The sequence below is a fragment of the Camelus bactrianus genome, chromosome 17 (genome assembly GCF_048773025.1).
Source record: "Camelus bactrianus isolate YW-2024 breed Bactrian camel chromosome 17, ASM4877302v1, whole genome shotgun sequence".
Lineage (NCBI taxonomy): Eukaryota > Metazoa > Chordata > Mammalia > Artiodactyla > Camelidae > Camelus > Camelus bactrianus.
Genome location: NC_133555.1, coordinates 29993709 through 30009265, shown reverse-complemented (window position 1 = coordinate 30009265; position 15557 = coordinate 29993709). Strand labels below are relative to the sequence as shown.

General features: G+C 43.8%; 1 protein-coding gene across 1 annotated transcript in view; it reads left to right on the top strand.

Moving 5' to 3' along the window:
* The window catches only part of CACNA2D3 (calcium voltage-gated channel auxiliary subunit alpha2delta 3), a 776451-nt gene that overhangs the window by 605972 nt on the left and 154922 nt on the right, over positions 1 to 15557 (top strand). Inside the window, exons 18-23 of the mRNA XM_074344645.1 lie at positions 1211 to 1294; positions 8903 to 8974; positions 9231 to 9292; positions 10618 to 10685; positions 14655 to 14700; positions 14857 to 14954. Of these exons, the coding sequence (XP_074200746.1) occupies positions 1211 to 1294; positions 8903 to 8974; positions 9231 to 9292; positions 10618 to 10685; positions 14655 to 14700; positions 14857 to 14954 (430 nt within the window). The remainder of the gene's footprint in view (positions 1 to 1210; positions 1295 to 8902; positions 8975 to 9230; positions 9293 to 10617; positions 10686 to 14654; positions 14701 to 14856; positions 14955 to 15557) is intronic.

Genomic DNA, 15557 nt, shown 5'->3' with positions numbered 1-15557 from the left:
GGTGACATCTACCCTGTCTGGCTTGTCTCCCCTAGATTCCACTGGGAGCCAGTTTGGGTCAACACAGCAGCAGTGATTTTTCTCCTTTATACTGTGTGCCTTCAGCACCTGCCTCCATATGTAACCTGTGTCCAAAATGGTAACTTGTGGTTTGGGGGGTCTTAAAACACCTAGAGTGATGCTGCGTTTCACTTAGAATCCTACCAATTAAATCAAAACATGACTAATTTATAAACAAAAGCAAAAAAGAAAAAGAACTATACATACATATATATTTTTTCCAATATACCCTCAGCCTATGAACTGGCAAAGGGATTGCTTATCCTGAGCCTGCAGCAGAGGGCAGACTTTCCTACATTATAAACACCCCGACAGCCAGCATTAAAGGCCCAGGACACGGAGAGTCCAGACACAAGACTGTCCAGTTGGTAAAATGGTAGGCTTGCTGGGTGACTAACGCCAGTGACTTAGGGTGGAGGAGGGGAACTAAGACCACCTCCCCAGTTAATAATGCACTCATCAGCTTTTCCAGAGAAATGCCCTAATGGCCATTAAATCTGGCAGTGATTCCCAATACCCACATGTACTCCAGGTAAAGTAGCAATGCTTAGCTCAGCACTTCTGTGGCCAGTGTGATAGCAAGTAGAGGGTTCTGTGTGTCTGTAAAATGTTAATAGGATGTTGAGCCCAAATGTGGTGGTCAGTGCCTTTGTCTCCTGACCAAGGAGTGTGGTGGGGGTAGTTTCGAGGCAGGATGTAGGGATGGGAGAACTACAAAACATACAGGGATATAACTATATTTTTGGTGAACTATGTAAGATGCCCTTTCTTGTGTCATGAAGGGGTGGGTTTTAAAAGCTTTGAAGTAGAGGAGAAAGGTTCCATTCCACACAGACTGTCCAAGGAGGGGATGAACTTTGCTTTGCCTCTGGCATGTTTAGAGGTAAGGAGGCCCCTAGGTAAATTCATATCAAGCAAAGAATTGGCTTGTATATCCCCCCATAGCTCAGAGCAAATGTTTACAGGTGACTGGGTTCAGCTTTTCTGCCATTAAAACCCTAGGACTGCCCCCTGCTGGGCTTCTCACTGGTACCCTCCATTCACAGTCCCCAGGCGTCAAGCCAGGACTTGGGATGATGAAGAATGCCCTGGCTGATGATTTTACAGAAATGTTTTCTGTGTTTGTCATTTGTTTTCTTTCTTCTGCCAGTATGAAGAAGGAAAAAAGCGGAGGAAACCTAACTATAGTAGCGTTGACCTATCAGAGGTGGAGTGGGAAGACCGTGATGATGTGGTACGTGATTTGTTTTTAAGCCTGATGAGGGAGAAACTCCACTGTACCCACCTACATACTTGGCGGCCACCCAGGAGCTAGCCGAGGGGCCCACCAAAGGGACACCTGGCCACCAGAGGGATGATGAAACAATGGGCCCTTGTACCCATTTTGAGTTTTATAACTCTCCTGCCCGTAGGTCTACTTGCAAACAGTCCAGCCACCCCACCTGCTTTGTGTAGCCTGCTAAAACCATCCCATTTGGGGATCTGGTTGCTTCTGCAACAGATTAATACAGATTCCTCCTCAGTGCCATTGATGGGACCTGCCACCCCCGGGGGAGCCTGGCTGCAGCCTGGCCGGGCAGCTGCACAGTCAGGGCCAGAATTCACCTGTCAGGATGTCAGCCCAGGGCTTTGCAGACCCACTTTCCTCTGGCTTGGTTGGCCTCCCCATTTCCTTGGTGGTTCCAGCCTTTCCCCCTTCCAGGTCACACTGCAGTAACACATGCTTATTTCCCACACAGATTCAGCCTTCAGGACTGTATCAAAAGTTTTCCTTATGCCCACGACTTAACGCCATCAGTCTTCTTGTGACTCCTTCAATAAATCAGATTTGTTAGACATGGCACCACCTTGTGTGTATCCAGATGGACTGTCTTTAATTAAGTCGTAACTTCCGAGGTGTTCCTGTCTGGACCCTAGTCTTCAGTTTCTCTATGGAGTTTCTGTGCCCAGAAACGGTTCTCTGCCACACCCTCTCTGATTTGTCTGGGGTCCTTTCTTAAGCTTCATCATTGAGTCAGCATTGTTTCCATCCCTCTGTCTTGCTTTCCAAAGGGATGTTGAGGGGAACCATTTGAAAACCCCAGGCCTTTTGGGTTCTTGTGCTTTTCAGAAATATGGCCAGTGTCACAGTCCTCTTGTTGTTTACTTTTCTTCTCTTCACATCCTCTGCAACCTGGATGTCTCAGCTAACATAAATCCCTGATTTTTTGTCCCTGCCTATAAAATGCAAGAGTCATGTCTGTTTTAGAAATTTAGCCTATTTCCTTCTTCATCTGCACTCAGTCTTTTTAACCCCTAGTTCAGACAAAATAACTTTGCTGTTTCATAGAAATCTAATTCCTCATCCGCTCTCTTTTCTCCAGATGCCAGTGGCCTGATGTCGTATCAGCTAAGTAACCTGGTAGAGTTTTATATCTTCATGTTCTTTAACTTTGTCATCAAGATTCATGTTCAGGTCTTTTGATCGTCCTGCACCTAACGTACATGTCATACCTTTTCAACCTGCTCCTACGAAGAAGCAGGTTAGCGCAGTCCTGAGGAATGCAGTTCACATATTAGCCTGCCTGGGTTCAAATCCCATCTCTGCTGTTTGTTGGCTGCTGGTCTCAGGCAAGCAGTTATAGTCTCTCCACCTCAAGTTTGGTTTTTGTTCTTTTCTTCCCAGTAATATGAGTATGATGGCAATAGTACCTACCTCACAGAGCTGTTGTGAATACTAAATGTGTTACTGTGTTGAAAGATAGAAAAGTGCTTACATCATTGTGTGGGCATGGTGAGCGTTGTATGAGTAGTAGCTGTTATTAGTATTACTCTCAGCTTCATCAATCCTCAGGTAACCTTCTAAGTAATAAATGTCAGTTGCTAAACTGTCTCATGAAACTCTAAAGGGTGCAGTCCATTGTTTTCCTTTCTCTTTCATCATCACTTTATCAGTTGCTTTATTTGAACTTCACTCGATCTTTTTTGTCTTCTTTCCCAAAAGGGAAAACCTTGTCATCAACATGCTTCTCCCTCCCTTCATCTTTTACATTTTAGTTAATATAGGAGGCAAACTTAATGTGCATTCTTGCTTTGGAGTCTACGCATCTTGGAGGCAGGCCCTCTGCTAGTTAAGACGAGGTTGCCACTCCCACTTCTCTTTCACATGTTACTTGAAAAGATTTGTTACCTGGCTCATTCGTACTCTAGGTGTCTAGTCATCTCCTGTACCCAAGTTAATTTTCAATGAGCTGATATCTCCTTTTGCTGAGAATGGTTTGACAAATGTTTCCTGTTTCCTTGCCCTGTCTCCCTTTCTCATTGGATTCCCAGCCTCCTGCCATGTCCTTCACCTTCATCTGATTCCCAGGACTGGCTTCTGAGTATCTGCCTTCAGAATTCCCACATCTTCAGCAAGTTTAATGCTCTTATTCTTCACCAGTTGGCCTCTGGTTGTCTCTTTGGTTTGGGTCTCTTGTCTTTTCTCCTTGGGAACGTGGTACATTTGAGACATGAATTCCTTCACTTACCAGTGTGCTTGGGAAAACCCAAGTCACCATTTCTCTCCCAGGGATTTGCAGTCCCTTGATCGGAGAATTCTAGAATCTACACAAAGCATCTTTGTGAAGTCTACACAGGATCCCACATGCCCATGTGCCTGCCATGGAGTGGAGTTTGCATGTAAATAGCGGCGAGCAAGCTCTAGGTCAAGATCTGAGAAAGACCATGCAAGCAGAACCTGCCAAGGAAGGAGTAGCATGAGTCTGCCCAGCTGTAGGGTATAGTTCTTGGAAGGAGCATCTTACTTCTTTTGGCAACTGGTCTCTTACTGAATTTAATGACCACATTTATAAAATAGACCCTGTGTACTTCCAAAAAAAGATGTGAAGGTCATATATGCTATTAAAACACATGCAAAATAGACTAGCTAAAATGAACTTTTTTTAAAAAGAGAAAAATTAGAAACCATTTAGTGATGGATGACTGGGACTTCTGGCCCAGGCTCCAAGATAGGCCTCACATCAACCGTACAATGAGTAAGTCAGATCTTTGGGGGACCCATGAGCCTAGAAAGGACCCCAAGACACGCATAGCTCAGTGTGAATGACTGGTGTTGATCAGTTCTGGGAAGGAAAAAATATCTTTAAAAATGGTGCTTAGCCTTTGGTTATAAACTCCCAGAGATGGCTGAAGGAATTAAAGATGATTTTTCTTCTTATTCCTGTCACCTTTCAGTCATTCCCAAACTTTCCACATTGAACATGATTATTTCTATAATCAGAAAAAAACCTAATATAAAAAATAATAATTACCAGACGTTGAACTCTTCCTGCATGCCAGCATTATTCTAAGTGCTATGTGTCGATGGACTTGTTGATTTCTCACAACAATCCTACAAAGTAGGTGTTATTGCTGTCCTCATTTTAGAGGTAATGAAATTGAGGCAGAGAATTGCTGTAATGGTCCATGGGCACACAGCTTGGATTCCAACCCAGGCAGCCTGACCCCAAAGCTCTTGACCACTTCGCTATGCCTTAGAAAGAGATTTTGTGTCCACGAGTCCTTGAAGACTCTGTATCAGTGCCTCAGAGTAGGTATATTATTCTCCCCTGAGGGGTGCAGGGAAGATGGGCAATGTCTTGCATGTATATGCTAAAGAAACACTGGCCATAGCGTTTGCTATAGGGTGGTGTTGCAAATCAGATTCTGCCTTGAGTCCATCTGAAATCCCTCTGTTGCAGTGTAAGCCCTTTTTCTACTCCCTCCAGTCAACTTACATTTCTTCTTACCTAAGATCACTCTGGTGGAAATTTCCTCTGAGTCTTTTCCTTCCAAAGCCCTATAAACCTTTTCTTCTGGGGCATATTTCTGAGACCTTTGGCCGCTTACTTTGTGCTTCTTCACACCTATTCCAGTGTCTCTGCAGCTCATGCTTGAGACCTTGGTCCCCAAACCAAGCTCAGCCCACCTGAGAGCCCAGACCAAAGCAGAGAGAGAGAGAGAGAGAAAGAAAGAGAGAGGAGGATTTTGTTATTTAAGTGCTCTGTGCCCGGGTCTGTCTTCATATTCTGGTTGAAGGTTTGCTTGCAAAGGACAGATCTGTTTATCCACTGCTCTCCCTTACCCTTAATCTGTTGGCTTGGCCAGGATTGCATATCACTGGGGGCCTGAACTTCATGCCTCCTATGCACCGTGAAAGGTGAGGCTTGTGTTCTGATGCAGATAACAAACCAGCATTAGGGGAACCAGATATCACACACGAAACCTAGAGTGATCAGTGACTCTCTGGGGGAAAGCTTCCTTAAGGAGATCTAATATCAGAGGAAGAGCTGCAGGCTCAGAGTGGAACCGAAGTGTGACTCCCAGCTTGTAACATCGTTGTTACAAGTGGGTTCTTTGAGTGGCCAGCAAAGCTGCTTCAGCGTCGGCATGCAGACAAGAGAGACTCACTGGCAGCCCCAGGGAAGTACATCTGACCTGGATCACGTAGGGCCCAGGGGAAGGTAGGTGGTTCCCAGAGACAGGGGAGCCTGATCACAGCCTCCAGATTACTATTTTCAGCTTGAAGAGGTTTGACCTTTGTTTTATCAACTGCACTGCAGTGAAAGCTGTTTTCATGTTCACTGCATTACCACATGTGCTGATGTTTGATATCTGATAGGGAAAAATAAAGGTCTATCACTGAGAGTTTAATTTGCCTTTGTTTAAGTTGCCATTTTCACTTCTCCAGTTGCTCATTGCTATAATCCATGTAACAACAAGTTCAAGGAGTATGGGGGCAGCTCTGAGCAGCACTGTCAGTCACTCCCTTCCTGCATGGTGGGGATGGCATTGCTACTCCCCACCACTCTCCTCTCTACCCTGGGTACCTCTGCCATCTTGGAAGCTACACACTGGTGGGGAGGGTGTGATGCCACTGATTTACCATAGGGTTTAGGGCAAATTGCTCCCCTTCTCAAAACTCAGTCTCCTCAGATGAAAAAGTGACATTTCTCTACTGCTCCAGCCTCACAATGCTGTATTCTTACTGGGAAGTCTATTGAAAAAGCATCAAGCCCCCTTCCCTCTTCTAGCAATGAGAACAGAAAACCATCTTCAGCCCCAGACCACTTGCTTAGGGCTTGTAAGAGAACCTCCTAGGAAGCTAAAACCTGAGGAGACTGTCGCATGATTAAGTTTAAAACCTTTTCTTTGACTAAAAAAAATCCAGAAATAAAAATACATTATTTTTATATTAATGCTATATAATTTTATATTAATGCTTTATATTTGTTCAAATACTTTTTCTCCTGATTTGGGAAACAGAAGTAACAGCATGGGCTTAGTGGTTCGAGAGCCTGTGGGACATTAGGCAAGTTTCCTAACTTTGTGCCTCGGTTTCCACATCAGTAAAACAGGAATAATTATGGTATCTTATGACATGATTTTGAGGGATTTAAAACCTGTGTCTGGGAGGGAGGGTATAGCTCAGTGGGAGAGTGCATGCCTAGCATACATGGGGTCCTGGATTCAATCCCCAGTACCTCCATTAAAAAAATTAATTAATTAATAAACCTAATTACCCCCCCTCCAAACTAAAACCTGTGTGTGGCACACAGTGAGAGTGCAGTAAACAGTATCTATCAGTTTATCCAAACTTCATAAGAATCTGATCAGTAGTTTATACAGCACCTGACAGGGTCTAAAAATCCTCACTTAGTAACACTTTTGATGGGATGAATGAAAGATGAAGAAACTGGACCACAGAGAGGTCACAGTACAGTGGTATGTGTCATTGGTAAAAACTGAAACTTGATATCCTTTTCTTTTTCAGTCTGTGACAACCCATAGGTAGTTAAAAGCAGCAGTTTTTAACCTGGGATTTCGAGGGAGGTTAGAAAACCCATTTAGTTATCCATGAGCAGTAATGAAAAGCAATGAAATCTATTAAAATGGGAGGCATCAGAAGGTACCATCAGAGCAAGAAGTATTTCTTATGTGGCTCACAGTCAAAAATGTTTGAAAAACATTGATTTAGAGCCTGGACATCTGTGTCAAGCAAACTCGAGTTTGAGTCCTAGGACGCTAAGCTATTGAAAGGGGTCTGACAGCAAAGAAAAGGGAAGAGGATGATAATGGAGATGATGATGATGCTGGTGAGGATGATGATGGAGGACAGCTAGCACTGCTGAATGCTTAGGGTGTACCAGGCACTCTTCTACATATTAGCTCATCTAAATCCCACTACAACTTGATGAGATGGGTGCTGTCATTAGTTCCATTTTGTAGAGAAAGAAACAGAGAGGGTAAGTGATTTGTTTAAGATCACAAAGCTCTGACCTCAGAGTCCACTTCTGATGCCTCACAAGTAGGTGTTCAATAAGTGTAATCTATTTCCATTATAACTGAGGAAGAGGAAAGGCTAGACTAAGCATCAAGGAGTCTGCCTCCTAAAAGCATCAGTTCCCTTGGCCTTGGACCCTCCCAGCCCTGATGCTGATTGTTCTGTGCTACTGGGAGTTGGGGGTGGGGTGGCACGGAGGCGTGGAGAAGCTTACCTAATCTCTGACTTGCCTGGGGAATGTGAGAGGGGAAGGTCCCAAATGGCTTTAGGCAGGCACCAGAAAGAGGAAAAATGAAAACCATGTCAAAGATAAATCGAGCCGTTCTTAAGAGTTAGAAAGTAGACTTAATTAGGACCAGCTCTCCCCATCCAAAACCACAAAAGTTAAAATGGGAAAATATTTCCAGAAATGCCCATTATGTGTTGTTAAAAAATATCTAGAGTAAAATATATGTTTTATTTTATACATGCCTCCAGCTAAAAATTATGCTTTTACTCTCTCTCACAGAAGATGGGAATGTGAACCTAAATCTAGACAGCCCCGCATCAAATTTAGGTTGCTTGCAAGCACTGCAGTTCTCTATCGGCCAGATCTTATTCAATCTCCTCAAAGGAGAAGAGAGGGGAAAGAATTTTAAAAAACCAAGCCGTGGGGCTGGGAGAGAGCCGTTCCTGACAGGCTGTGGCATGTCAGCATTTGCTCCTATTTCATTAAATGGCCTTCCCGTCGTCTCCTGTTGGTGCCCACGACAGCACATCTTTCATCACTGTGTCTGCTGTCCTTCTCTGAACTCACGGAAGGGCCACAAGTAATTAGCAGAGATCAGCCAGGGGTAGGGGAAGGGAGGGAGGCTCACTGTTCCCAGATGGGACCTCCAAAACTCAGATACAGGACGGCCCTGTTCACTGCCCGTCAGCCTCAGAGAGGCCTTTCTTTGGCCCAGATTTCTAGGAGAGTATTTGAAGATGATTCATGCTATGAGAAGCTAATCCCTGTCTTCCAAATGGTTGGCCTTTTTTTAAAGAAAAGAAAACAACAAAAAAACTACTGTGTAGGAAAACATCTCTAACTTGATTATGTTTTGAAAAATGATTTCTCCATGACAAACCAGTACCCTTTCGAAAATGTAACGTATCCCTTGAGAAGTTCTTGCTTCTTGAGTGTTAAAGCGTTGTTTGGGCATTCGTTCTCTGCCTCTCAGGATGCATCAATGTCACACAGACTTTTTTGTTGTTGTTGTTGTTGTCATTGTTGCTCTGAGGTTTACAGGAGCACCTCAAATTGAAGTTAGAGGTCGTTTATTTATTGTTGTTAGCCTCTCTCTCTGGATGAAAGCAGTTGGATGTTTATTTTTCCGAAGTCCGTTTTAGAGGTCTGAGTGCAGTAAGCAGACTTACTGCAAAAGTACCCCAGATTCTGCAGGGAAGTAGTCCGGCCCTGTCAGCCACAAGCCACCAAATGTGCTCCCAAGCTGGAGGGTGGAAGGCAATATGGTAACCCAGGGCAGAACTAACCCCTATTTCCTTTTATCATTTTAGCTAAGAAATGCCATGGTGAATAGAAAGACTGGGAAGTTTTCCATGGAGGTGAAGAAGACAGTGGACAAAGGGGTACATTTTTCTCAAACATTCTTGCTGCTTAATTTAAAACAAACCTCTGTGAAAAATTAGCTTTGAAAGGTCTATCTGGAATAAATATCTTTCTCTGAGATCATTTTTCTCTTGTCTTTACTTATCTCAAACAAGATTCATGTAGTACTGTTAACCTAATCATAGTGTGTCCATTTATTTTTATTTATTTCTGAAAACTTCACCTAGCAGACTAACTATGTTTTCTTTTCTCTACAACTTTTTTTTTTCAATCTAGAAACGGGTTTTGGTGATGACAAATGACTACTATTATACAGACATCAAGGGTACTCCTTTCAGGTAGAGCTGACCATAATACATGGACATTCCATCAGACCCATCAGTTGTGTTTGTACAAAACCTGCTGACGCTCTCAGAGCTCATCATCTGAAGATAACCAAACACCCTGCCGAAAGGCTGGAAAGAGTGAGGAAGGGGCTTTTCCCAGGCTGCTTTTGTTTTTGTTTTCCAGAAGGGGGAAGATGGTTCAGGCTCACCTAGGAGAACTCACTCAATTTGTCATGGTTCTGCATCCCATTATCAAGCAAATAAGCTTGGGGCGGGGTTCCAGCTAAGGGTAGAGAGACAAATTCAGAGGGTTACCCAGGGTCCTTAACCATCTAACTTACTGCCTAGTGAGTTCCATTTCGCCTTTTATTTCCATAATCAAAAAGCAATCTTCCAACTTGGAGGTAGCATATCCATCCCTACATGTTGTGTTTCTGTTTTAATTTCTCTGAACTGTCCTTCTGTGCTTGTCTGCCTTTGAATCCTGTTATTTCTCTTTGTAACAGTTCTGAAAAATGCCTTTGCCCTCTGGCCTGCCTTCAGATGCGTATGTGGCATTCTAAAGTCTCCTGCTACTGTTAACTTAGTGTGATAATGCTTTTTGTAAAAAATTATTTTAGTGGGGCTTCTTTATGTTCCTGAACTGGTACCTCACAGAGCTAAGGAGAAAAAAAATGTAGTAACTGTAGATTAATCTTAAATATGGCATCGTTGTCATATACTGCCAAGGATCATGGGTGGATTCCATTTGGAACCAGAGCAATCAAGGTAACACACGACTACCAAGTGGGTTTGCCAAATGAAGAGACTATGTTTTCAAAACATATTCTCTAACTTTAGGCACAAACAGAAAAGAGCTTAAATCAAGACTTTTGAGAGTGTGAAAAATCTACCAGACTAGGGAGAAGTTTGGGCAAGAACAACCACGAGGCTACACTCAAGTGATAGTGGAAGTGTTCGTTTTTGCCGTTGTAATTTTCCTAGTCCCACCTGGCATAAGGTAGTAGTAAGAGCAGGGCATGCAGCCCTTGCAAGCACATCGAAGAGAAGGGCTTGCTGGAAGGGCTTGTAGCAGTTTGCCACACCTCTTTAAAAACACAGGAAGTCACCCATTGCTGCTGGTCAGAAATTACAGCTGATTGAATTTGAAGCAGCTGATTGAGCCTAAGAAAGACCAACACCAACTATGAACTGTGGGGTTTTGAAAGTTAACTATTGGAAGAAATTGTTTGCAGAACATGAAATGGAAATGCGAAAATGGAAAATAAAAAGTTAGCCGGCAAGTCTATTCCAGTCAATGTCATGGATTTCAAGGTCTGCTTTGTTTCTCTGCACAGTTTAGGTGTGGCGCTCTCCAGAGGCCATGGGAAATATTTCTTCCGAGGCAACGTAACCATCGAAGAAGGTAAGATGCTGCCTTCATTCGTCTTATCCTTTCGTGTGGGAAGAAAGCCCTGCAGCCAGCCATTGGGTTAGCTGAAGAATTTGCTTATCTGTCCAACCCTCTGTCCAATCCCTGGACATTTGAGTCAACTAATTACCCACCCGATGTTACCTATTGCAGAATGGTGAGAATCCCAACTAGTGGTGGCTCTCCTTATGATTTCATTTATTTATATTCTACTTTCATCCACAAAGTTGTTAAGGCAACTCATAGGAATCATCCATCCACCAACTGTATTATTCTCATATGTAGAATTCAGTACCAAGAAAAATATAAATTAGTGTAAAAACTTAAGCCCAGGAAGTGGAAAAAGAAAACAAAGGTATGAGAGCCTTAGTCTCCTACGTAGTTAAGCCACAAATTTCACTTGTGTTTCAAGGTAGCCTGGGTCCAAGGGGAATGTGCTCATTGAGATGATTTATCTAAGTCAGAAGGAATGAGTAGCACCTTGAGATTCCCATATCTTCTATTCATAAAGCACCAGCACGCTGGAAACTCCCAATAAATGGTAACAGTTGTTACAGCTTTTTAAACCTTAAAACTGCTGTCACACCGATCCCATCCTTTTTATCTCCCCTAAACCTAGTAGCTCAGAGAAGTTATCTTTCCCAGCATCACCAGCTCACAGGGAGGGGTGGACCTGGCCTCTGAAAAGCTTTAGTCTCAGAGTGGCCTTGAGTAAGTCACTTGCCCAACCTTAGTGTTAGATTTTGCATCTCAGAGAAGGAGTTGGACCAGACCAGTGCTCTTTGTGGGTATCCTCAGGAAATATGGCCAAGAGCAACAAGGTCAGTTACAGGCCAGGTTTTAAATGGTTAGAGCTGGTTACAGATGAGTGTGGTGAACTTCCAGAATCTGGACTGCCTTGTGGTTCCCTCCTATGATGTAGTGGAGAATAAAGGATGAGACTGGAGGTCCCTGAGATGCCAGGTTCTATAGATGGCCTTCTGGTCTATGCTGAGTATCCCTGCATTGTCTCATAGGCATTGGTTTTTCTCTCCCAACGGATGGTGAGATTTTAAGCAACCGGAAGGAGAGCAAAGGGGGTCGTCATGACCTGGGCAGAGTGCCTACCACAGAGCTAATCAATCATGTGCTCCCTCTTCCCAGAGACAGGCGAGAGACAACAGGCAACTTTGTGATTTGGGCAACATGCTCAACAGGATGTATTCTCAGGGATCAATTTTTATTTTAACTTCTTTAATTTTCTGGCTTCATGAGCCATGTGTGGCTCTGTGGATGTCATTGCTTGTGAAGACATATAATTCACATCTAAGGCATCTGAGGTCAAGCTGGGGAAATAACTCATGATCAGAACAATAGGAGAGATTATTAATGGATTATTTGCCTCTGTTGTGTTCATTCCTTTAGTCAATCCTCAGTTCATGGGCCTGCCGCTCCTTCGTTCTCTCTCTCTCTCTTCCCCTTCCTCTTCCCCCAACCCCCACCTCTCTCTCTCACCCTCACACACACACAGAGTTGTTTACATTGTGTTCCAGACAATTTCTTCATTTTTTCAGTCATTATCATCTTTAGTTAGGCTAAGAGCTCACATAGAGAAAATTTCAGAGTTAACAGCACCCACCGTGCAAGAAATTAGTTTGAATCCTCAGCAACGGGGCAAGTGTCTGATTATCACACAAAGGAGGTCAGATCTTCCTCTCTCTGTTGGTCCTCTGTAAATAAGAGGGCTTACAAGCTTGCCAACTTTGCTGAGTGACAGAGCCTAGGAACGCTGCTTCCCCTAGGCTAACTAGTAGAGGACTTGTCATCCGTCAAGGCAGAGGCGTGATTACTGTTCTGCTGTGTTGTTGAAGAAGGCAGGAGTTTCTTGGGGATGGCAACCACACTACTGAAGGATCTTCCATAAGGACTGCTGTCCCACAGAAATACAGGAATTTTCAACCTAACTTGTCAATAGCAGGTATTACAAAGATGGTGAACGGGCAGATTTTGCTCAAAATGTAAGGAGTTGCTTCTGAGGTTGAACATGTGGGCTGTAGTTCTACCTGCTGGAATCGTTTCCCTTCTGAATCTGCTTGACAATTTCTCTCTTTATATATATTATACACAGTAATTGTTCAGTAAATTAGAGCTTATATCATTATTGTCAGCATTGTCAATCAACAGTAGATGTGATTTTGTCAGAAGGATCAAAATGGGAGGTGAGAGAATTAGAGAACAATCAGATTTCCTTGGTCGCCTAGGAACTCAGGCAGGAAGCAGTCAAAAAGATCTTCCCTTCAGAGTCTCATCAATAGATCCTAGGGGCAGAGAGGGCTTTGTGGGTGAAGACTGATGAGAAGTGAAACTTGAAAAATAGATAGAATTGATATCATGAATCCCATATTCCAGGAAGGTGAGATCCCAGCTCAGGGCCTCTGCACTGGTTACGTCCTCTCCTTAATTATCTACGTGTCTCGCTCCCTCACCCCCTCCAGGTCTTTGCTTAGAGTCACTTTCTCAATGAAGCATCTCTGACTCCCACAGTTGATACTGACACTCTCTCGTCCCTCCCCATTTCTTGATACTCCCTCTCCTTGCCTCATTCTCTCTCTTACTTTGTAGCCCTCACTACTGATAGGCTCTGTATTTTAATTTTATTTACTTATCTCTATTCTGCCACTAAAAAGTAAATACCATGAGGGCAACAATGATTTTTGTCTTGGTCACTGCTATATTCTCAGGGCCTAGAATAGTACCTGGCACATAGTTGATGCTCAGTAAATAAGTGGAAGGAAAAATAGGAGGGAGGGAGGGAGAGTGAGTGGGAGGGATAGAGGGAGGCTGGCAGGGAAAGAGAGAGGGAAGGAGAGAGAGAAAGGGAAGAAAGGATGGATGCATGTGTTATCCCAGGGACTAATTCCACACAACCTTCTCGTGCAGTCCGTGAACATCTTCTGACTGGTATAAAACTCCAAGAGTCGAAATGACCCTCCCAACATCGTTCAACCAGTAGGTGTTGGAGCCAGGATATTCCCACTTGGGCCATGTAGGATGATACTCTATCTAATTTATTCCCTACTTCCTATAAAATCAAGCAGGAGTATGTGACGATAGGTCTAGTATTTTGCTATTTATTTTATACATTTGTATTTGAGGAGGGCACTGGAATCCTGGGTGCAGTAAGATATAGTTGGGCATTTGGGAAACTGACATTCTTAATCATTAGAGTTCCTGAGGTTGTCACTCAGAAATGCATGGCTGCTGATGACCCATCAAAATGAAGTCACATGAAGATGCAAGGAAAGAGAGTGATTTCACAGAGTTAGGGTGTCTAGAGCATTCTATAAAAACTCCCCAGTTCCCTGAAAGCCTTAATTCTTCTAGCTACCTTTCCAGACTGATGACTCTTTTTTTACTTAGGATCCTGTAACAACTGGAAATTTTTGCTGGTCAAAAACAGTTGAGTATTGGCAGTCTTGCATCATTCAACCTATAATTTCACTCACAACCACCTGTCAGTTAGGGACTATTATTATTCCTGTTTTGCACACAAAGAAACTGACATTTAGAAAAGTAGAGCAACCTGCTAACATCACAGAGTAGTTAAGTCCCACTCAAGTTCCCAGCTGGGCTCTAAGGGGCTCCAAAGTCAGTGTCTCTACCATCCTGCCAAGCTTCTCTCCCAGTACTCACTGGTGTATCATTTGTCTTCATGGAGTTGAGGCTTTCCTAGGAGACTCGGTCAGGGAAAGTTGCAGTGGTGGCTGAGTGAGGTGGAAATAGGGGGAAGGTTTTGCCTGGGAGGAAAACTTGTTTCCTACGTGCAGAGTCCCTTTTCCCAGACAGATATATTTGGGGTTGATGTCTACCCTTCACCCCACAATGGTCCTGCCTTAGAACATCTGAAACACAAAAGAGGATGAGAGGGCTCAGTGCCCTGCATGGATGGTACTTACTCATGATGCCCTTCTCCTTGACCTCTAGGCCTGCATGACTTAGAACACCCTGATGTGTCCTTGGCAGATGAATGGTAAGAATGGAAGAATCCTTCCTCAGCATTGTTGTTTTCTTCCCTCTTTGGTTTCAAGTTGCCTGTCCTCCTTTGCCCAGTTCCCCTGGCTTAAAGGTAAAGGAAGGTGCTATAAATATATACATGTTCCTGTTTGAGGCCATATCATGTTCCTAGGTCCTACTGCAACACTGACCTACACCCAGAGCACCGTCATCTGTCTCAATTAGAAGCTATTAAGCTCTACCTCAAAGGCAAAGAACCTCTGCTCCAATGTAAGTGTGCTTTCAAATGCCCTTGTGTGCACGTGGCCTGGGTTGGGGGGTGGAGCATGAACTCATAACCATACTTCCCTTGAGTTTTCAAGGGAAGCTTTGCTTTGGCAGAGATGATCAGTCACACTAAATCCAGCCAAATGTCTGCTTCCTATAGAAACAGGAGAAGGAATGTGGATTGAGGGAAGTCATTCAGAATCTCCAGTCCCAGTTTAACCCTTCATGTTGGATTTGTCCCCCTACCAAACCATTTAGTCAAGCACCTGAGTAGGATGAAAATGTTACACTTGGGAAGGGACTGTCAATATCTGCTCTTCCATTTTACAAATGAAGCCTGGAAATAGGGCTTGTCTCATCCAAGGTCGTGATCTAGGTCTTCTGGTTCTCTCCAGAGTGGGATTGCCACTGTGACATGTTGCCTCTTGTAGTATACAGTCTGCTGCCTCTCCTCCTACCAAGTGCCCTCTGAGGGAGCTCAGTGAGTCAGAAATGGCCACTGGATTGTGCTGGGGGCAGGGAGAGAGCAGTGGCAGGCCTGATGCTCACCAAGTCTAAGAACAGTTCCTGGACTGGCACAAATTCATTCCAGTAGCTAAAGTTGGG